Raw genomic sequence first — 22,716 nt, 5'->3', positions numbered from 1 at the left:
TGAACGGGAAGGGAAGATGAAAGGTTAAAAAAAGTTAAAAGAGGAGAATGACAAACAGGCGGGAAAGCGGAAATGACCTAAATACCTATACAATCACAGATAACCCAGGATGCTGAAGAGGGTGTTTTCCGTAAAATACCAAACTCTATCGGTGCACATCACGGACCATATTCAGAAGAAGTTAAAGTGACAAAAAAACCATAAAAATGGACACGTGTCAACGAAATAAATAGGGGTATTTGGTTATTTTCCAGAGGTGTTTGTTTTCATATATTTTAGACATCATTGTTCGTAAGCTATTTTCTAGGTTCTCACAATGGGTTAATGCATTTAGATGGTCAGTTCGTCAATAACTTATATATATTAAAATCATATTTAATTGATTAATTAATTTATTTAATTAGATAAATTAAAATAATTAAACATCTACACATTTAATTACTCTATTATAATTAATAATTAGAATTTAATTTGTAAGTGTTAATGATTTAAATTAGGATTAAGCATCTTTTTAGTCCCTAAGCTTTGACGCGCAATTGGTATCCGAAATTTTGATACATTTTGGTTCTAAAAAATGAATAGATATAGTCTTTTTAACCCAATTACGTTAAATTTTGTTGACATTTCAAACGCGTTTTATACTAGCATTTTAGTTGTTTATATCATTTGACACGTTTACACTTCTATATTTACCGTGAAACGCCTTTGACACGTAAAAACAAATAAGTAATTGAGTTAAAATGACTATCTCTATTCGTTTTTAAAGTTTAGGAACCAAAATGTATCAAAGTTTCGAACATGGACAAATTCCAATTTCGCGTCAAAGTTTAGGGACAAAAACATAATTAACCCTTTAAATTATAATATTATTACATATATTTAGATCTTTGAAGTAATATATTTCAAAAAAGTTAATGTTTTAAATTATTTTTTATTTTAATTTTTAATTTAAAAAATAAAGGTCAACGGGTCATCCTTATCCGTTTTTGATCTCCCAATTTAGTGAGTTAATCGAAGTAGAAAATGGACTGACAGATTAAAAACACTCCAATGTAACTTACCAAATTTTGAATAGTTGGTGAACAAATTAACGAAGCATCGTAACTTACTTTGTCACCATGTACCCTACACCCTATGACTTGATATTACATAATTAAATTCCTCAATCAAATATAATCAGTGCATGCAACTTAGAACACATTGACATATCCAATCTAATAAGAAGGAAATAGAAAAGGGTTTGTTCATCAATTCAATTTAAACTTAAAATCGAATGTAGCAAAATAATTTAAATCGATTGATCATCATTTGTCCAAGCAATTCAAATTATGCACTAGGATTTATCATTGCCCATAACTAAAATCGATTTTGCTTTACACCTTTGTTGATTCTACTCTTAGGTACAATTATTTGGAGAAACTTCCCTGTAATTACTTTTAGAAGAAAGAATGAAAAAAAAACACTTTTAAACAAATTATATAACTAATTAATGCATAAATTAATTCATAGAAATTAAACTATATTAGTTTCTCTAAAAACTTATAAAGATTTTTGCTTTTCAAATAGACAGATAAGGGACTCAGTTATAACAAATAGTAAAGCAAAATAACAATTATTCAAAAGTAAAAGTACTTTTAATTGAGTCAGTCAACTGGATTACTATTCACCTAATTAACTTAATTTACAATTGATAGATTAATAACAAAACAACGCATATAAAGCAAAAAGTGCAAAATTCAAAATCACACACCTTCAGATTACCTGAACTTACAAGGTCTTTAACCTTCCATAGTCTTTATAAATTGAAGCTTGAACAACGAATGGTGTAAAAGATGTAGAAAAGGGGAGAAAATAGAATTTCTTAAATCCCAAAAGGAAAAAAAAAAAAAAAACTACATAAATGAGTTTCCTGTATAAATAAATTCTCACATTGAATTGACCTATTTATAATTGTCAACTCTTTTAGAACTCCTAGTCTACCCTGCCTTACAAGATTTGAAGAAGAACTCATGTTTTAGGGCTTAAATTGAGTAAGATATGCTCAAATTAGTGACAGTATGCTAAACATTTGTGGCAACACATCTGACTCAACTTCAAAGCTAAATTTAACCTGTAATTGGTACCAATTGGCGAATTTGGTACTCCACAAACCTTGTAGATCTTTTTTTCACTGTGCCTACCATATAAGGAACATAAAAATTAGAAATATGCTCAAGTAGCAAGCACCAAAAGATTAAAACGTTTCTTCTAAGTGCAATTCAATTCAATAATCAAAATTGATGTAATATTACCTGACCTACAAATCATTCATTAAAGAACTTATATAAGTAACTGTGTCAAAAGTAGTAACAATGAATCACTTATATTAATAGTGAGGTATCACATTAACACTTGATATGCACAGAAAACAAAAACAAAAAACAAAAATTGTCATACCATAATTACATATTTTTTATTTTTGCTTTCATCATTTGTCCGTATGTTTCAATGATAATATATATTTGTTGGAGATTCAATATATAAAGTAAATTTGTAGTATATAAATAAGAGCAAGTCTCAACTTACAATTTATTTTTCTTATGATAAATTAAACTTAAATTCACTTCACACTATAATATAAAAATTTATTCTACCAAAATTTATTATTTAATTTTTATCAAATTATCTATAAATAAATATCTAGTGTTAAGTTATATTTATACATGTCTCACTGTGATAACAATAGAGAGTAATGAAACCAAACATTCACGTAAAGGAAAACAATAACCAACCCCACTCACCTTCTAACAAAATAAGTTATTCCCCCAAATACACTAAAAATCCATATGATTTTCAGTGAACTTATTCCATATGTCGAAAATATTTCTTTCGCATTTGGTAACATACTTTCCACTAAACATTTTTAGGGAAAATAAGTTGGCAAGTAATACATTGGGTATATTTTAAAGAATTTATAATTATGATTAATTTACTCTTTCTATAAACAAAGTAGTTGTAAGCTAGGCAATTTTATATATGCATACATATATGATATAAAGAACATATTAAATTACTTCTAAAATGATATCAAGAGAGTCAATTTTTTATACAATGCTTAAATGTAAATTACTTATTTGGACCATCATAAGCGAAGATGTTAATATATGATAATATTAGTTACACAAATGCATGTACAACTGTATTTTCTCTTGTATAGAGTTGTCCTTTCTCTTGTATTTATATAAATACAAAATATTAAGTGACTTTCACAATATCAATAACATTAGTTTAATTACTCGGATGGTACTCACACTTTGGTGGAAGTGTGTCAATCTAGTACCCGCTTTTAAAAAAATGTTAATTGCATCCTAATTTTTGAAAAAAGTGCTTCAATTAGGTCCCTTTCAGACGAAAATGACTAATGCTGTTAACAGCATACCACATGTCAGTATGTGGGTTTTTTAATTCTTTTAAATTTTTTTATTTTTTTTTAATTTTTTAAAAAAATAAAAATAAAAATACCATATGTCAGGTCTCTGGTGTGACACGTGACAATATAAGGCCACGTGCCCGTGTCACCGTATTGTGTTGATTTCAATTTATTCCTCATATATGAGGACTAAATTGAAATCAATACAATAACATATGATAGTGATATAGACTTATGGCATTACAATGTCACGTAGCACTAACAATGCCACGTGTGACATCATGGACCTGACATGTGATATTTTTTTTTCAAAAAATTAAAAAGAATTTAAAAATTAAAAAAAAAAAATCATAGACTGACATGTAACACACCGTTAACAGCGTTAATAATTTTTGTATGAAAGGTGAAACACTTTCAAAAGTTGAATGCAATTGACACTTTTTTAAAAGTGGATACCAGATTAATACACATCTATTAAAGTGATACTATCCAAATAATTGAACCATAACACTTGTATGCGCAGTTTCTTTGTTATCTCTCTTTCGTTTCTCTGTTCTCTCTCATTCGTAAATCTAATATGGTATCATGATTCAGGTGCCGGTCTTCATGTCACTAGTGAATCCTTAAATATAAAACAACATCAACAATTTGATGGACCAGATCAAATTTTCATAGGAAATGATGCAAGTCTGTGAATTAATAGGGTTGGTTCCTATTATTTTACATCCCCTTATAATTCTTGAGTATTATTTTAGTTACGTAATTTGTTGCATGTTCCTTCTCTCACTAAAAATTTGTTGAGTGTAAGCCAATTTGTCAAAGATAATTCTGTGCTTTATTAGTTTCATTTTGATCAGTGTTTTAATAAATCTCAGGAGACACATAGTATCCTTCTTCGTGGTGATGGCTTGTACTACTTCCACCATGTTCAGCTCAAGCCTCCTTCTGCTTCAATAAATGTTGTGTCTAGTAATGTCAATATTGTAAATAAAAATGCTCAGTTGTTGCATTCTAGATTAGGGCATCCTATCTCTCATGTACTGTAACTTGTTTTTAAACATTGTAACATGTCAGTGTCTCCCATGAATAAATCCAGTTTTTATGCTTCTTGTTGTGCTAGAAAGTTGCATAGACTTCCTTCTTCAGACTCATATTCTGTCTATTCTCCGTAAGAACTGATTTTCACAGATTTATGGGGACTGCTCATATTTCCTCTTATGTTTGCTATAAATACTATGTCTCTTTTGTAGATGCTTTCTCTCGGTAGACATGGATTTTTCCCTTTAAAAATGAATTTGACACTTTGTCTATTTTTCAAACCTTTAAGATATTAGTTGAGTTTCAGTTAAACACTAAAATTAAGAGTGTTCAATCTGATAATCTGATTGGGTAGTGAGTATCGTTCATTTACTATTTTTTTAGCGGATCAGGGCATTATTCATAGATGTATTTTCCCTCACACGCATCATCAAAATGGCATAGTAGAAAGAAGCATCACCTCATTGTTGAGTTGGGCCTTATACTCTTACATCATGCCTCTTCCATTAAAATTCTGGGATTATGCTTTTGTTACTGCAGTTTATTTAATCAATAGGATTCCTACGTCTTTTCTTCATTTTGCCATTCCCAATTCTATTTTATTTCATAACAGTCCTAATTATATTTTTCTCAAGACTTTGGGTGTTCTAGTTTTCCTCTTACGGCCCAATCATACTCATAAACAGACTCTTCAAGATACTGCTTGGCAAGTTGCTATGCAGCATAATATGATGCCTTAATGCACCAGAAAATGTGGAACTTGGTCTCTTTACCTGTTAACCACAAGGTTGTTGGTTGCAAATGGGTTTTTAGGGTCAAGGAAAATATTGATGGCTCTATTAATAAATATAAGGTCCGTTTAGTTGCCAACCGGTTTCATCAGGTGGTTGGGTTTGATTTTCATAAAACTTTTTCCCCTGTCATCCAACCTGTTACTATTCACATAATATCAACTGTAGCTCTCTCTTTTGGGTGGAAGCTTTTTCAACTAGATGTTAAGAATGCATTTTTGAATGGTATTTTGGAAGAAATTGTTTATATGCATCAACCTCTTGGCTTTGAGGTAGCTAACAAATCTCAGGTCTACAAGCTAAACAAGGCTCTTTATAGGCTCAAGCAAGCCCCCAGACAATGGTTCAATTGTTTATAGCACAGTCTTCATAAGCTTGGGTTTTTTAACAATACTTGTGACACCTCTTTGTTTATCTATAAGAAAGCTTCTGAGGTGCTTTATCTTCTAGTCTATGATGGCACCATCATCATTGGCATTTCTGATTCTCTCATTCAACATGTTACGAGCAGTCTTAATGCCACATTCTCTTTAAAACAGCTTGGTCAACTGGAGTATTTCCTTGGTATGGAAATCAAACATTTATATGATCAATCAGTTGTAATGACTCAAACTAAGTACATTCCGGATTTGTTCCATAAAACTCATCTGGTCGAAGCTCACACCATCTCCACCCTCTGGGTCTCTAATTGTAAGTTGTCTAAACATGGTGCAGATCTCTTTATTGATCCTACCTTATACCGATCTATGGTGGGGGCGTTGTAGTATGCCACTCTAACAAGGCCTGAAATCAACTTTGTTGTCAACAAAGTCTGTCATTTTGTGGAACATCCTCTTGATTCTCATTGGAACGTTGTCAAACGCATTTTGCGCTACTTGAAGGGTACATTGTTCTATGGTCTGCATTTTCATCCAGCCTCTTTTAATAGTTCTGCATCTTTGCGTGCATTCTGTGATGTTGATCGGGCATATGATGTTGATGATAAACGGTTTACATCAAGTGTCGCTATTTTTCTAGGCCCAAACTTAGTATCCTGGTGGTCACGTAAACAACAAGTTATTGCTCAATCAAGTACTGAAGCCGAATACAGAAGTCTAGCTCAAACTTTTGTTGAACTGTCGTGGATTTCTAAGTTGTTAACTAAACTTCAGGTTCCATTCTGTTCTCCTGTACTTTACTGTGACAATCATAGTGTAGTTTATACTGCCCATAACCCAGTTTTTCATCACAAGACCAAACACATGGAAATAGATGTGTTCTTTGTTCGCGAAAAGATTTTGCTAAAGCAACTGCAAGTCTCACATGTTCATGCTCTTGATCAGTGGGCAGATGCTCTCACAAAACCTCTATCTTCCTCTCGGTTTATTTTTCTACGTTCCAAACTCAATCTGAAGGCTTTTTCTTCTGAAAAATCTTCATCTTGAGTTTGAGGAGGCTGTTAGTATATGATAATATTAGTTACTCATTTACACCAAAATGTTAAAGAATCAAATCAGATAAATATTAAATATAATTAGAGGACCAAACTCGTATGATTAATTTTTTTAATTTTAAATTAATAGTTTGCAGTAATATTTTAACTAATATAAACAAACATTAATTAACATAAATATACAAAACAATGTAAGGTGATGCATAATTTGTTTTCAAAAGACTTATTATAGCCATTCATAAATGTTATCAGACCAAATGGAATAAAAAGCAATTATCAGTTGGGAAAGAATTTTAAGTGAATAATTCTTTTATTAAAAAAATCAAAATATTGTATAATAAAACAAGTTGTTGGAATAAACAATTATAAAAGAAATTAAATAAAATTTTATTTTGAAAAACAATAATTTGAAAGTCTTTTGTATTTATGTTTTTCTTTCGTTTTTTTTTTTACTTCATTTTGTTTGAGGCTAAACCAATTTTGGTTGATATATGGGGTGATAGTAAAAATAAACTTTGAAAAGGCTTATGATTTAGTCAAATGGGAGTTTCTCTATTATATGATAAAAATATTAGGATTCTGCTCAAAATGGATCCAATGGATAAAAAGCTATTTGGAATCTGCATCAATTTTTGTGTTGGTTAGCGGAAGTCCAAGAGAGAAATTTAAGCCAACAAAAAATTAAGACAAGGTGACCCTTTGGCACCATTCTTATTTTTTATTGTGATAGAAGGCCTATCTGGAATTGTTAGACAAGTTGTGGGTAAAAATCTACTAAAATGTATAAAGGTGGGAAAAAAGGAAGTAGATGTGAACATACTCCAATTGGTTGATGATACATTTTTTTTTTCCAAGCTGAAACCCAAAACATTTTGACTATTAAGAGCATTCTGCATTTTTTCGAATTGGCATCAAGGTTAAAGGTAAAGTTTCATAAATACAAAGTGGGAGGAATTGGAGTAGACAACCTCATGATCTACAGATTCTCGATCTTATTGAATTGCAATAAAATGTGTATTCCTTTTATTTACATAGGCATGCCAGTAGGATGTAATCATAGGAAGAGATATTTTTGGAATAGTATGGTAGATAAGATTAGAAAGAAACTAGCTAAGTGGAGAAGGAAGGTTTTATCCTTTGTTGGCAGAATTGTACTCCTAAAATCTGTAATTATAGCCCTACATTTATCTTATCTTTTTTTGTTCATGATGTTAGTAAACGTTACAAAAGAGGTGAAGAGAATTCAAAGGGATTTTTTATGGGGTTTAGGTCAGGATCACAAGAAGATAGCATGGGGCAAATGGGATACCTTATGTAAGCCTAAAAATGAGGACGACCTAGGAGTTAGAGATCTAGAAGCATTTAATAAGGCTTTACTTGGTAAATGGAAGTGGAGGATGGGAACTAATAAAGATGGCCTATGGAAAGAAATTTTGGAGTCAAAGTATGGATCTTAAAAGACCCTGAATAATTTAATCAAAGATAAACTTGAGTCTTTGTGGTGGAGAGGCCTTAGGAAAGTATAAGGCAAGGAACAAAATGAGAACTGGTTTGATAATAATATTTCTTGGAGTAGAGAATAGACAAATAAGATTTTCTTTTGGAAGGATAGTTGGCTTGGAAATTCTTTCTTGTTAGAAAATTTTCAAAGGATGTATGCTAACTCTATTACACAAAAGGCTAAAGTAGAGAACATTAGAAGTTGGAATAATAGGGTTTTAGAAAATATTTCAGTTTTAGAGATATGTTTCAGTTTTAGAAATTAGTTATTATTTTAGATTAGGAGTGGGATATTCTAAATATTTTATACTTGATATTCTGTTATATTTTGCTCTATATATAGAATATATCAATAAAATACAATATATTCCTCCATATAACATATCACATATATCTCATATCTCATATTTTCAAAAGCCCTAAAAATACCAACAAGTGGTATCAAGAGCCATTGTTCTTACTGCCGATAGGATGGAAAGAAATATGTCACACGTCGTTATTCCGCTCTTTGATGGTGAAAGTTATGATCTATGGGCGGTAAGGATGCAAATATATCTAGATGGGCTAAATCTATGGGAAGTCATGGAGAAAGATGATGTTCCCTTATCTGAAAATCTCACCGTGGCTTAAATCAAAGCGCATAAAGACAAAAAACCAAAAAAGGCAAAGGCAAAGTCATGCTTGTTCGCAGGTGTTTCACAAATGATTATGACCAGGATCATGACTCTAAAGTCTCCCAAAGATATTTGGGAATACTTGAAAGTAGAATATGAAGGGAACGAGAAGATTCGAGGCATGAAAGTTTTGAAGTTGATAAGGGAATTCGAGATGCAAAGAATGAAAGAGTCAGAGACAATCAAATAATACTCAAACAAATTGTTAGGTATTGCCAACAAGATAAAATTGTTGGGAAAGGAGTTTCTAGATTCCAGACTCGTTGAGAAAATTATGATGTCAGTGCCGGAAAGATATAAGGCATTTATTACTTCCTTAGAAAACACAAAAGATTTGTCTACAATTACCTTGACAAGGTGATACATGCATTGCAAGCACAAGAACAACGAAGATTGATGAGAGAAGATCATAAGGCAGTTAAAGATAATTTAAATTACACTGAAGAAGAGAATGTTCTCATAATCAAGAAAAATAGAAGGAGCAAATACAACAATACACAGGTTTTTCCATCTTATCCCAATTGTAAGAAAAAAGGTCATCAACCCAACTGGTGTTGGTGGAGGCCAGTTGTCAAATGTCACAAATGCGTCAATTGGGACATGTGGAAAAGGTATGCAAATCCCAAGATTCTCAAGAAGATATTCAAATTGTGGAGGATAAATCAGAGGAGAAACTACTTCTTACAACGTCATGTGTCACAACCAACAAATCTACAAAAGAGTGGATTATAAATAGTGGTTGCACAAACCACATGACTCATGATAGAGAACTTTTCACGGAGCTCAACAAATCAAATATTTTCAAGGTAAGAATTGGGAATGGAGAACAACTTATTGTGAAAGATACATGAACAGTTTCAATTAAAACTCATTCAGGTATCAAATTAATTTTTATGTCTTATATGTTCATGAGATTACCCAAAATTTGTTAAGTGTTGCCCAAACCATGGAGAAAGGTTACAAGGTCTCCTTTGAAAATAAAGTTTGTGATCAAAAATGCTAACAACATAGAAGTATTCAATGTCTACTTGAAAGACAAAAGATTTGCCTTGGATTTCATGAAAGAGGAATGTGCTACAAATAAAGTAAGTATGTAAGAAGGATCAAAATCAGAAGATAAATATCTCTGGAAGAAAGTAGATATCCAAGTTAAGAAAATAGATAGAGGTTCACATTCTAATAGAACAAGATTGATAGATGTCAATGATGATCTATTTGTACAACTTTGGAATATTAAAGCTTTACCAATTGTCTTACACTTTGCATGGAAAATAATCTTAAACAAAGTCGCAACGTGTAATAATTTGATCACAAGAGGGGTGAGTGTGAGAAGTGTTCAACTTAGCTCAAGCTAAGACTTCGATGTGGATAACTAATAAAGTTTCAAATGTGAGATTCACATACTTAAATCGGTGCTTGTGTCCAGATTTGTTCATTAAATCAATAGTGGATTAGAAGTTTGTTTTTCTTTTTGGTTAGTTGGGGGATGCTTTTGTAGCTGTTTGAGGTGCAATCTTGTCCACATACATAACATGGTGCTTTTTTGCTAGGTGCTTTGAGGTATATGTTGTTTGCAATATCTTTTTGAAGTTATATTCTTACATAACTATTTATTTGTGCTCATCTAATGTATCATCTAGACTTAGGCTATATAGCTAGAGATTTCTTTTGCAGAACACAAAGTGTGTGTTTATCAACAGGATGGAAAACAAAAGACAAATCTTGTCACAAAATTGGCTAAGATAATGATTTTTCCTTGAACTTGTGGAATCCTCAACATTCTTTTATCTCTGTCTTCATAAATTTATTCGGTTTTACTTGTAGAATAGTTATCTTAAACTATTATATCTTCTTTTTGGTAGATTATGAGTGTTGCTTTCTCTTTTAGTTTTATGTGATTTTGTTCTTTGCTTTTTTGATGTGTAAAAAAGTGAAGCATTTTGCTCTGTTCATATATTTTTTATTGTTGATAAAAAAAATTATTAATTCATTTAAGATTGAAAAATTGTTGAATTGATTAACGTATAGTTGGTTCAATACCATGTTCACAAGAATTACTTTTAAGAAAAAGTTTACTGTAATTATCTTTTAGCCCACAAGTTAAGTTTTTCTTCTATTGATATAAACTAGTATTATTTACAACCTAAGAGAACAATGTGTTTTTTATTTATGTCAAACACATTTTTTTAATTGAGTTTTTTTCAGTAAATAGTTTTTGTTTTCTTATGTCAACATAGGTTGAGATTATTTCTCAACTAACATTAGTTAATATTCTCAACCAACATTGTAATCTTTTAGACGATTCTCTTTGTTTTAAAATTTTGAGTCATGAGTGATTACATTTTAAAAAATACTCAAATATTTACATTCAAAAGAAAACTCTAGTTTGTTTTATATGTAAAACCCTCTTTTTCTGCCTTAATTTTTAAAGGACTGTCCCTAATCTAATAGGTCTAAGGGCTGACCCATAGGGTGTCTAAGGCCCCTAAGGCAGCCAAACCCCTCTCACTTCTGTCATTCTTGCAGAAACAGTACTCTCACACCCTCCTTTTCCCTAAGAGGCTCTACTAAGGTTTAGCCCCAATCTTGGTCAAGTAGCTCAACCTCATTTCTTGCTCCATGTAAGTTATTCTCCAGCTCATACTTCTCCTCTCTAAGCATATTTTCGTATTTTTCAGTTAGGGTTTCGTAGTAAACTCATTTTAAAATTTGTTCCGTTATCTTGTTCAGTTCATAAATCTGTTTCGTGAGCTACTGTGCTCGGCTATTGGGTGTCAAAGTCTTTGCTAGCTTATTTTCAGGTAAGGGAAGTTAGGATTTATGTATTTAAAGTTATTTTGTCGATTTTTGGTCTGTTTGTATGGCTGTGATGCTTGAATGAAGTTGTTGGTCGAATAAAAATGTATGGTGTGCGAGTATGTTTGATTGATGTGGCGCTACTCTTTTTCTACAATGCACACTTTTCGTAAAATGAAGATTCCTACTGCGTTAACCGTTGGATCGAGCTGAAATTTTAACAGCTGATTCTTAACACAAAATTCTTGACTTTGATCGGTCGAATCTTTAATCGAAGCTCTGTAGTGAGAGCAGTTTTTATCTCAAGGTCACTGTAGTTTGGTTGTTGACAACACTGCACACTTTTCGTAAAATAAAAATTACTACTTCGTTAACCGTTGGATCGAGCTGATATTTTAACAGCTGATCCTTAACACATAGTTTTTGACTTTGATCGTCTGATCTTGAATCGGAGCTCTGTAGTGAGAGCAGCTTTTATCGCAAGATCATTGTAGTTTAGTTGTTGACAACATTGACCTTGTTGCTTGTTTGGTTTACAACTTTCTTTATAATTATTCAATTAAGTTGGTTCTTGTTTCATTTGGTTATTGATTCAATCATATTTAATTTGAATATAAATACAAAAATTTTCTGAGCTTTACACAAGTTACAGTTTTATTTCTAAAATCCTAAATCGTTTGCATAATGTGATGTTAAGTTAGATTGTTATGTTAAAGCATGAGATAAGTGAATATGCATGAGTAAGAGGGTGTATGAGTTGTGAATGATGAGCTTGGATAAATCTTGGCATGTGATTTCAATGAAATGGTTGGTATCAAAATGGCATGGTATTGATATGAGGTGAAATTCTATATTCATGGATTGGGAATGATGAGTTGGAATGGATTCAACATCGAATATGAATGAGGATTTGGTTATAAAGGTTGGCATGAGAGTTATGTGCATGATAAATCTTTCTTGATTGATCGAGTATGATTGGTATGTGTCAGTGCATAATTCCTTGGAATCTCTAAGTGAGATTTCAGGGTCGTGCTTCAGTGGTCGGGACATAATTTCATGGCCCCGGGACGTAATTCCATGGTCCCTGTTAGTGGGTGTCCATGGTGGTGCCCCATCTATATAACTTGGTAAGGATTCAAGGTAAGGATTGCATCCTAACACTCTAAGGAGTCAGTCTCACTTAGAGCGGACTGACTCCTGTGGTGAGAGTAGCAGGAGGCCTGAAACTCATTTAGGGCTAACCTTGTATGTGAGGGAATTGATTCATTATAACACTTGTAACACATAGCTCAGGGGTGAGCAGCTCGGAGTGGGGTGAACAGAGGTATCCACCACAAGTGCAAGCATCCGCTAAATCCGACCAGGTTATATGTATCCGAATGAGTCGAGTCTTAGTGTATTGATTTGAAAGTCATAACATGCTTGGGTGTTGTATGTATATTGGACTGTGAAAGTATACCTGATTGCATGATGAAAATCTTTTTGGCTCTAGGTTACCCTTTGCGTGTTTGATTGCTTGTATGTTGTTCTTTTACTTTTGCGATGTTCATCAATTTATTGATGGGAGCAGATGCGAGAGGAAATTGTGATCAATAGGGGAGAGAAGAATCCGCTGCATAGTTTTTCTGGACTGGACTTTTTGTGCTGATTGGGCTTTTCTTTTAAGGCAATGACCCATGTATTGTCTGGCCTTTGGGCTTCTTCTTTTTTGAAAACTTTGTCATTATTCCTCTATGTTTTATTTGGCATTTGGCATTGTGGTGTGTCTTGATTACTGTATGGAGTTGTGATTGTACTCCAGGACTGCTTAACATATTATTCTATGTGACGTTTCCTTTTAATTTAGTTTATTAATTAAATGGGACGTTACATTATACAATATAATATTGTAAAATAAATGTATTGTAAACAATATTATACATAAAATAAACAATATAACAAAAAATAAAATGTCAATATATTATTTAATAAAGTGAAAATAAAAAATGTCCATATCATGTTTAAGAAAATAATAAAGTTGTGTTTCGTAAGTAAATAAAAAAATATAATAAAATATTTCTTATAAGAACAACAAAATTAATTAATATTGTAAAGACAACGAAAATAATTATTAAAACTGAATAATTAGAACTTACTGAACACTATTTCAGTAATATTTATAATAACGTCACAAACGACTATAATGTCATGTTTACTCAATATTAGTAGTAGAAACCAAATAAACTTTTCAATAAAGTAAAGAAAAAAGAAAAAAAAAACTAACTAAAATTACTAGTGAGTTTTCATATTTAAAAATGTTACTGAATCTGTAATCTGTAATAAAGAATGGTTTTATCAAAACAACAATTTATATAGTCTAATACTGATATAAAATTGTACAAAATTCAATGTATAAAAATAACAAGAAATTCTCTATCCTCTTTTCTTTTTCTAATTTAAAAATCTTTAATGATGGAAGAATGGTTGATTTTAAAGAGTGAGTAAGAATATTAAAAAAATATTATTAAAATAATTCACGTAATTAATAAAAAAATATTAAAGAAAAAAGAAATGAAGTTGAGTATGTCACCTTGAAGCGTCACCTACGTTTTCGGAAATAGAAATAAAACACAGCAACCACGGCTGCACCTCCGGCTGCCACCAGCGGCCACATAAACCCTAATCCCTTCTTCTCTTCCTCGTCCTCAATTTCGCTGTTCTGTTCCATTTCCACACCCTTCGCTTCCTCCAAATATATGATTCTCTGTTTCAGCCTTTCAATCTGTTTCTCTTTCTCGCAAACCTTCTCTCTCATTTCCTCCTCCATGCGAACTCTCTTGCACCGCTCCTCGCTCTCCCGCACTTCCAGAACGCCGATCCTCCGCTCCAGATCGCGCACCTTCATCTCGCCCTCTGCGTTCATCTGCTTCAGAGTCTTTGTCTCCCTCTCCAGAAACCTCAACATTCTCTCTCGATCCTCGAGCACGCTGCTCAGCACCACTGCCTCTGATCCGGCCTCCTCAGCGGCATTCATCTCCGACTCCAGTTCCTCCGCCTCTCGCCGCAGCGACTCGATCTCCATCTTCAGACTCTGGATCTCGTCCTTCTTCGACGCATTATCGCGCTCCAGCGCCTCCATCTTCGACACGACGCCGTTCGCGATATCCATCGCGGTGGGAGAAAGTAAATCGACGAGATTCGATCGGTGTGAAGAGTGCTCGTGATTTCTCGGTGGCGAAAGGGAGGAGTGAGAGGAACAGTGGATAGTGAAAGATTGATGAGTGGAAAGGAGTGCGAGAGAATGAATGACGAGGTCACGAGGACGAGCGTTTTCCGGGAAAATTTGGGAGGATTTTCCGGGAAAGGGTGAAGGAGAATGCAACTTTCGCGCGCATAGAGTTTCATTCTGTTATCGTTTTCATTTCCCTCTGGAACGTTGGATTTAAACGTCAAATCTTATCTTGCTGAATAAAATAAACAAATAGTTTTTTTTAATTTAAATTATTTTATTATGAGTTAAAAAACAATTTCTAGAGACATTGAGATCTTAGGAAAAAGATAGATCGGGTGTAAGAAAAATAAAATAACGTTCCATGATTCCATAAATTATAACGAATAACTTTTTGTAAAAAAAAATGTTTACCTAAATTTCCAGTTAACTATTTGATGCATTAAATAAGAGAAATGATATTTTAACAAAAAAAAAAATTAACAATGACAAAGTACCAATTTGAATAAAAAAATATAACTTTATTATTTTATTTTGATTAAAAAATAAAAGATTTATTTATTTTAATTTTATTTATAGAAACTTTATCAAATTTGTTAATTTGCCAAAAAAAATCTTTGTCAACACATAATTTTCAATTAAATAATTTAGCAAAAATAACACGCTATCGCAAAACTTTATTTAAACTTACAAATGTTGAATTTTCACCTCAAGAGAATTGTTTCTTAGAAAATTTGACCAAAATCCATTTATGAAAGAAACACTTTTTACTAGCTTTTTTATAAAACAAAATCAAATGTAATAAACATCTTTTCTCACACCAATTTAAAAAATAAAAATTAAATCAATTTTATACTATCAAATGCCTCCTTAGATATTGGATTAATCTCAATTTCGCACATTCTCATGCCTCTCACTTTCTTAGTAAATTGTCTTCTATTTGTAGTAATTTTGACATCACTACTCGTTAAATATTTTTCTTTCTCTTTGATTGCCATTATCAGAAAACATAAAATCACTATTTTAAACCTTAACTTTATTTTAAATTAAACTAGAAATTTTAAAGATCTTGTATTGACCCGCTACAATAACAGTGTCACCATTGATGTTCACTATATCTTATTAAACAAACAATAAATGACACATGGCAACATAGATCAGAATAAATAACTTCATATTTTTTAAAAATGAAAAATTAAAGACCAAAAACTAAACGTGCTCAATTTAGAGGAAATAAGATGATACTTAAGTCGTTTATTTGGTAAGGTATATGAGATGCTAGGTTTGTGAAATCCCATTAATCAAATTAAAGTACAAACCTCCAAGACATTTATTTGAAGGATGCGTCTTCAATGCAAACACCTAAATGAGGTTATATGGATTCATTTATAATATAGGACTAACTTTCATCATCAAAAGTCTCTTGACAGTTCTAACCAAAATTTATACAAAGCATCACCAAGAAAACAGTTCTAATCCTAAAAATGTCATTTTTTTTTTCTCTGGAAATTTTGCCCCTTAGTCAAATTATTCACAAGAAAAACACCCTTCTGCTAGAACATTCTTGTCATACCATACTGAACAGGGCCCATTTTTCTATGAGCAGTGGCCCCAGCTGCAGCACTGCTTCCACCATATGTCTTTGGCTGCAACAAGTTTGTCTCTATGACTAATTGATCACCTTGTTCTAACTTGTTAACCCCTGCCCTTGTCATAAAAAATGGATTTGTATCAATATTAATAGCTATTTCTGGTGCCCTCTTGGCATTAACTCCAAATTGTTCTTGATCATGTTGTTTTGCTTGCAGAGGCACACTCTTGTCAGCTTCTGTTGCAGTTCCAGTGCTGGATCTCTGATGATAATAGTATGCTGGGGGAACAGGTTGGGTAGGAAGCACAGAACCTCTGATAAACGACCTAGGATCATAAGAATCCTTCACAATGTTATCGTACTCGTGTGGAACAACTGGCCCCACAACTTTAACAGGTTTTGCTGAAAAAAAAAATGAGATTATTAGGACTTCTTTGTTCATTGTTTCAAAAAAAGGGTTTTTTATTTTCTAAAATATAGTCACAAAAGGTAAGAAGGGAATCAAGCATGCCCTTAATTATTAATGAATGATCATGCATGAATACTTAACAGACAACAATGATAACAATGATCACCTAGTGGGATTCTTGGTGGTCCCTGCATTGACCTTGGCACTAGAATTTTTGTATCTCTGGAATTCCTGTTGCATTCCTCAGCAGTTGCTCGGTTTTTGCAGGCAGCAATGTTTGTTTGATCTTTTGGATGCATTGCATTAGAATTTGAATGTACAATGGTTGACCTGTCAATAAGCCAAAAGCATGAGAATATGATCAAACATATTATGCTCTCCTTACAAACCAACATGAATCATACAAGTCATTGATCATGAGCAGAATCAAATTAGTGATTTCTCTCACAGGACTTTCAGTCTTGTGATTACCATCTTAACATAAGCATAATGTAATAAAATGTAACCACTACAATTGGAATGTATCAGATGTCACAAGAAATCCAATGAGCAACTGAATTTATGAATCAGAAATATTATTACCTTGGAAGAGAAACATGCTTTCTTTCAAGTGGCATAACATGACCAGTTTTACCATTTTCCTCCAGATGAGCAAACTGCTTTCTGAATTGATCAACAGCACTGTAAAGAATTGCACCAAAAAAGTAAACTAAGATGGAAGCAAAATTCGAAATTGAGAATACTCAAGAGGGTGAAAAAGATAACATGGAAGACACAGTTGAAAACCAATTACGAAAATAAATACCTTGGATAAAGAAAATTGGTTCTCTCATTTCCATTCATGTAGTCTTTCAATAGCTGAGGATGATACTCTAGAATCTCGCGGAAAATCAGTTCTCGAATTTCGTCCTTTGTGACTCTTCGTCTTTCAAATTCAAACTCCATTTTTGTGATAAGTTGGCAAGATGGCTCCTTCTCAACTTTTGCCAGGCCCTTGAAGTAAGGATCAGCCAATGCCTGAACACACAAAAACATTTAAGAAACAATTATCACAAATGTCAAGATATCACATTATAGATTGTTATTCATTATGATTCATTATATCTTTTATTGTTCACATCATAGATGTCACATCTCAATGCACATAACATAAGCAGCAGAGCATAATGTAACAAACAAACCTCTTCGGCTGTAGGCCGATCTTTTGGATCAAAAGCCAACAACCTTTCCAGTAGACGCAGTGCTAAAGGGTCTGCATTGGGAAACTTTTGAGCAAACGGCACAGGCTGCTTTTTCCTCATGCTAGTTAGGTATCTCCTCGCTTTCTCATTGCGTACCTGCATCCATCACAAAAAATGGTTACAACCGGTTTCAGCAATTTTTGGTGCACACTAAGCTACGCAACTAAAATGGTTCTTCCAGAATTAAAGAAAATATTTACCCGTGATATAGTATCAAGTGAAGGTGTCCCAAGCAGATCTGTCATCAGGTCCAATTGGTGGACTACATTTTTTCCAGGAAAAAGTGGCTTTCCCATTAGTACTTCAGCAAAGATACAACCTATACTCCATATATCAATTGCTGGTGTATACTGCATCAAGATTTACTAAAAAGTTAAACCTATCAAACACACAATTAGCTTCACATTGAGTAAATAATTTATCATCAACCACCAAAATGGTATTGCAGTCAATAATGAAGTGTCAGTTTGGTGGCCGATAAAAAATAACAGAAAACATATGTAACTTACAGAATGATAACAAAGAACAGATTGTCCTTCAGTTCTAGGTCATTTGGTTAGCTAATTGATGGAAAAGGAGATAAAACAATGAATGTTTGATGATGGTATGGTAAGTCTATACTCAGTACATATACTTTGTTTCTCACTTTTTCAATGTCCAAAGAAATCTGGAAAATCTATACCTTTGAGTAAAATGATCCACATAGCTCTGGAGCTCTATACCACCTTGTAGCAACATAATCCTACAGACAAATGCATTAAACAAGCAAGAAGAAGCATCGGTCTCTTCCCTCCAAAATAACAAAAATGAAAACAAGAAAAGCCAAAATATGTAAAAATATATGAAAGAAGCAAACGATGCAATTGTTTAGAAAATAATACCGTCCAAAATATAGTTGTTGGTGTGTCACTGAAGGCAACTCTAGCTAACCCAAAATCACAGATTTTAAGCTTACAGTTTGCATTTGCCAGTATATTCTTTGGCTTCAAATCTCGATGATAGACGTTTGCTGCATTGTAAAGTTAAGAATCAGATAAGCAATATTCACATCAATGCAAGCATACTCGTCAAGAAATAGACAAATGTTAGACCCTCCCCTTAGGTCTCATAATTTTACAAATACTAAAAGTATGCAATTTTAAGATGATTTAAGGGGGAACTGAAAATAAAAAAGGAAACAAAAGTAACTGATAAAAACAATGTGCACAATTCTGACATCTCCATTAGTGGAAATGCTGAAAAAATATTCAGTTTCAGATACAACTTCTGAAAGTAGAAGGCACATGTTATATTATAGGCATTAGCCAAACAATGTGCATTTACATATACAAGTAACTAAGAAATAGCAACGTTTACCACTATGAATGTACTTCAGTGCTCGAAGTAATTGATAAAGGAAAAATTGATAGTGTTCTTTTGTCAAGTTATCATTGGCTTTGATGACGTGATGAAGATCAGACTCCATAAGCTCAAAAACAACATAAATATCTTTGAAGTCCTTCCATGATGGAGGCAGCATAATGTGTTTTATTTCTACAATATCAGGATGTCGAAGAAGTCTGAGCAGTTTTATCTCGCGGAGAATTCGAGCAGCATCCGATATATGCTCGAAGATGTCATGAATCTTCTTAATTGCCACATTTTCTCCAGTGCGAGTGTCAATGGCTGAACAGACAACACCATAACTACCCTTCCCAATGACTTCTTGAATCTTGTACTGGTTGGCATCACCATATTCAGAGAAAAAGTCCATATCTGTAGCTTATTCCCCATAGCAAAACCCAGAAAGTTAGAATTTGAAAGTCTGAAAACATTAGCAAATCAAAACTAAAGCAACAGAGTAAAAGCAAAAGCTTCAGTATAGATAGAAACTAAAATAAAAAGCATGTTTTAGAGAATTTACATTATGGAATTATCATTGTATCAAAAAGAGTCATAATCTCAACAACAGTCAGATTTTATCTCCAGGAAAATGACCATTTTCACACACATTGGAATAACACAGGCAAACTAAAACACATATAGAATATATTAAACACAAAAACATGCATTGCTTCCATCAAGGGGGATTGAACAAGTATTAATAAAGTTATTTTAATAATTAAAAAATACACAAAATATTAAAAAAAATATACAATATCATAATTTTACTATGCTAAAAACTAAAATAAAACACAAATTTACAGGTTCTTAACATTTAAAATACATATAAAAGTCAAAATAAACTATGTCTATCATGTTTAAATTGGCATTTTAATAATATACATCAATATTTATTAATAAAAAATAAGTTCAAAAAAAAGAAAATGACATACTTATGCACTTCAAAATCAACTACATATTTCTACGTTATGTCACCACTTATTGTACAAAATCAAATACATATTTGCATTGAAGCAAATCAACATTTTCTATTTTCTTTCAATTCAACAGGAATGTACACACTGATTCCGCAAGAAGAGCATCAACACATAAAATCTACATGCGTTCACGGACTCCAAATTCCAACTCTTTATACAATCTATTACACATAATTAATTATTTAAAATAAATACAACCCATTCCATAAAAGAAGGAAATGCAGGGACAGAAAAAATAGAATAAATCAGAAACCTAACAAAACAAAAACAAATAGTAGACAAAATCTTATCCGATCAGAAAAAACGTGTAAGCATATAAAACAGTGAATACCACTTGATATTGGCACAAACTTGACAAGGCTCAACTCAACAAGTGTGGAAAGAGAAAAATAAAATATGATGGGATCAATAAAAAAAGCAATCTAATTCGTTAAAAAGGAAGTCAATTACATCAATCCCTCCGAAAAATGTTGAAAACAAGAAGATCTTGCGGTGCCAGCCAAATCATGTGTAAAGAAACATTCTAGAGACAGAGAGAGAAGAACAAAATCATGGATGGACTCTAAGGAGAAATGCTACATTAAAAAAAATTCTCAGCACACACCATTCATTCACCAACACAACCATAGACTCATCACACCGAAAATTTGACTATCTCACACAACATTCAGATTAAACAAAAGCACACAAAACCAATCTTTTGTCCCCAATCCCAATTAGACAATTACAAAGCCAATCAACACAAACACACCACACAATAAAAACTCCACCTTTTTCCGGTGACCTTGCTGCATTTTCCCCTGACACCCAAAAATTCTCCAAAACATACCTATAGAGTGAAGATCAAGCCCAAACTGAACAAAACCAGGTCTCAAATTTACCTCCCTCAGAAAACAAATCCCTCACACCCTTTTCCTCACCCACATTTGCCCCACCTACCCCTGCTCATTATCACAAACCCACAACAATACCAGCTTATTCTCCCTTCCCCCAAACCCTTCTTCACCAAACATAGAACCCAATTGAGATCCCACATGCACCTTCCCTTTCCAAAACCACCCTCTAACATACACTCCACCCCACCAGTAAAAGCACTCTCATTTCCACACAAAAATCCACCTTTCAGCTACCCTCAACCAGAAAACCACAATTTGTTACACCCCACAAAGCCAAACCAGAAGAACAACAACAGAAAGCAGGTGCCAAGATCGTTGAGTGCATAAGATCTGCGTACACCGACAAAGAGAGAGAGAAAATTGAAATTTCTTTCAGAATTTTGAGGCTTAAATCTAGTTGATGCCTTTAGTATATCTTATCCGTAACGTATATTGAGAGATACGTACCTGAATACACAAAAGTACGCATACAAGTGTGATATTATTGTTAATTTGTTATATACAAAATAGAGGGTGTGGGTGTAAATGGGCAAAGAAGGGAGGGTACTTTAGTAAATTTGTGTGGCACAGGGAAGATTCTCTTTTACTTAACCTTTTATGAAACTGTTGTTACGTGTCCCTCTGTGATTGACAGGTGGCATGTTGGTCGGGGCCATGACACGTGGCATCTTCCCATTGGCTGTTGGTTGCAGATGAAGTGCCACGTGGTGATGCTGAAATGTTGGAGGATTGGTTTTGCAGTGCTATCATTGTCTCATTTGCTTTGTCTTTTTAAGATGTGTACTAGTGTGGAAGGATTACGATGAAAATGTGGTGGCACCTCACTTTGCATCCAATCTTCAACTATTTTTCTTAATTACTTATTTGACTTATTTGACTTATGTGATATATTATTCTCACAAGATTATTAAAATAAAAAAAGATAATAGATTTTTCTTCATGAGCTACTAAATTAGCGAATATCTCATTAGTAAACTCTACAATAAATCATAAATATAAGGGTTAAATATATTTTTGGTCCCTGAACTTTCAGTCAATTTTGAAATTAGTCTATTTCGAAACTTTGAACCAATTTAGTCCTTCATCTTTCGAAATACGTGCATTTAGTCCTTTTAATCAAATTTTGTTAAGTTTATTTAATGTTTCGTACACATTTTAAGATTGTATTTGAGTTGTTTATACTATTTGACACATTTTTTCTTTAATGTTAAGTCAAATACTATTATGAAACGTGCTTGAAATGTCAAATAAACTTCACAAATTTTGATTAAAATGACTAAATCCATGTATTTCGAAAAATGAATGACCAAATTGGTCCAAAGTTTCGAAATGGACTAATTCCAAAATTCACTGAAAGTTAAGGGACCAAAA

The 22,716-nt window shown here is 32.8% G+C and overlaps 2 protein-coding genes across 6 annotated transcripts; both read right to left on the bottom strand.

The window, feature by feature from the left end:
• Positions 1-1,801: 1,801 nt before the first annotated feature.
• LOC114186569 (uncharacterized) lies at positions 1,802-15,057 on the bottom strand. 2 transcript variants are annotated; one of them, XM_085674229.1, is made up of 2 exons: positions 14,227-15,057; positions 1,802-2,176 (listed from the first exon to the last, which is right to left on the bottom strand). In XM_085674229.1, the coding sequence occupies exons 1-2, from the start codon at positions 14,786-14,788 to the stop codon at positions 2,106-2,108; spliced, it is 633 nt and encodes a 210-aa protein (XP_085530355.1). In that variant the 5' UTR covers positions 14,789-15,057; the 3' UTR covers positions 1,802-2,105. The 2 variants fall into 2 exon arrangements, with proteins under 2 accessions (XP_085530355.1, XP_027930315.1); XM_028074514.2 differs by having other exon boundaries at positions 1,804-2,176; positions 14,210-15,055.
• A 1,139-nt stretch (positions 15,058-16,196) lies between these two features.
• Positions 16,197-21,730, bottom strand: LOC114187979 (mitogen-activated protein kinase 20-like). Of its 4 annotated transcripts, none has more exons than XM_028076441.2 (10): positions 21,220-21,730; positions 19,446-19,850; positions 18,971-19,098; positions 18,772-18,831; positions 18,290-18,439; positions 18,030-18,185; positions 17,654-17,865; positions 17,431-17,529; positions 17,015-17,178; positions 16,197-16,841 (listed from the first exon to the last, which is right to left on the bottom strand). In XM_028076441.2, the coding sequence occupies exons 2-10, from the start codon at positions 19,840-19,842 to the stop codon at positions 16,402-16,404; spliced, it is 1,806 nt and encodes a 601-aa protein (XP_027932242.1). In that variant the 5' UTR covers positions 19,843-19,850; positions 21,220-21,730; the 3' UTR covers positions 16,197-16,401. The 4 variants fall into 4 exon arrangements, with proteins under 4 accessions (XP_027932242.1, XP_027932241.1, XP_027932245.1 ...); XM_028076440.2 differs by having other exon boundaries at positions 19,446-19,844; XM_028076444.2 differs by having other exon boundaries at positions 21,279-21,730.
• Between the last annotated feature and the right edge of the window lie 986 nt (positions 21,731-22,716).

Source organism: Vigna unguiculata, chromosome 6 (assembly GCF_037176805.1).
Source record: "Vigna unguiculata cultivar grain cowpea cultivar isolate G323 ecotype 2 chromosome 6, ASM3717680v1, whole genome shotgun sequence".
Classification (NCBI taxonomy): Eukaryota; Viridiplantae; Streptophyta; class Magnoliopsida; order Fabales; family Fabaceae; genus Vigna; species Vigna unguiculata.
This window is presented reverse-complemented; position numbering and strand designations above follow the sequence as displayed.

Coding starts and splice junctions, on each gene's coding strand:
- LOC114186569 (XM_085674229.1), bottom strand. CDS start 14,788: ATGGATATCGCGAACGGCGTCGTGTCGAAGATGGAGGCGCTGGAGCGC. Junction 2,177..14,226: donor TTATTTCTATTTCCGAAAAC/GTAGGTGACGCT, acceptor CTTATATGGTAG/GCACAGTGAAAAAAAGATCT.
- LOC114187979 (XM_028076441.2), bottom strand. CDS start 19,842: ATGGACTTTTTCTCTGAATATGGTGATGCCAACCAGTACAAGATTCAA. Junction 18,440..18,771: donor GTGGATCATTTTACTCAAAG/GTATAGATTTTC, acceptor ATCTTGATGCAG/TATACACCAGCAATTGATAT. Junction 17,530..17,653: donor ACCAATTTTCTTTATCCAAG/GTATTTATTTTC, acceptor AATTCTTTACAG/TGCTGTTGATCAATTCAGAA.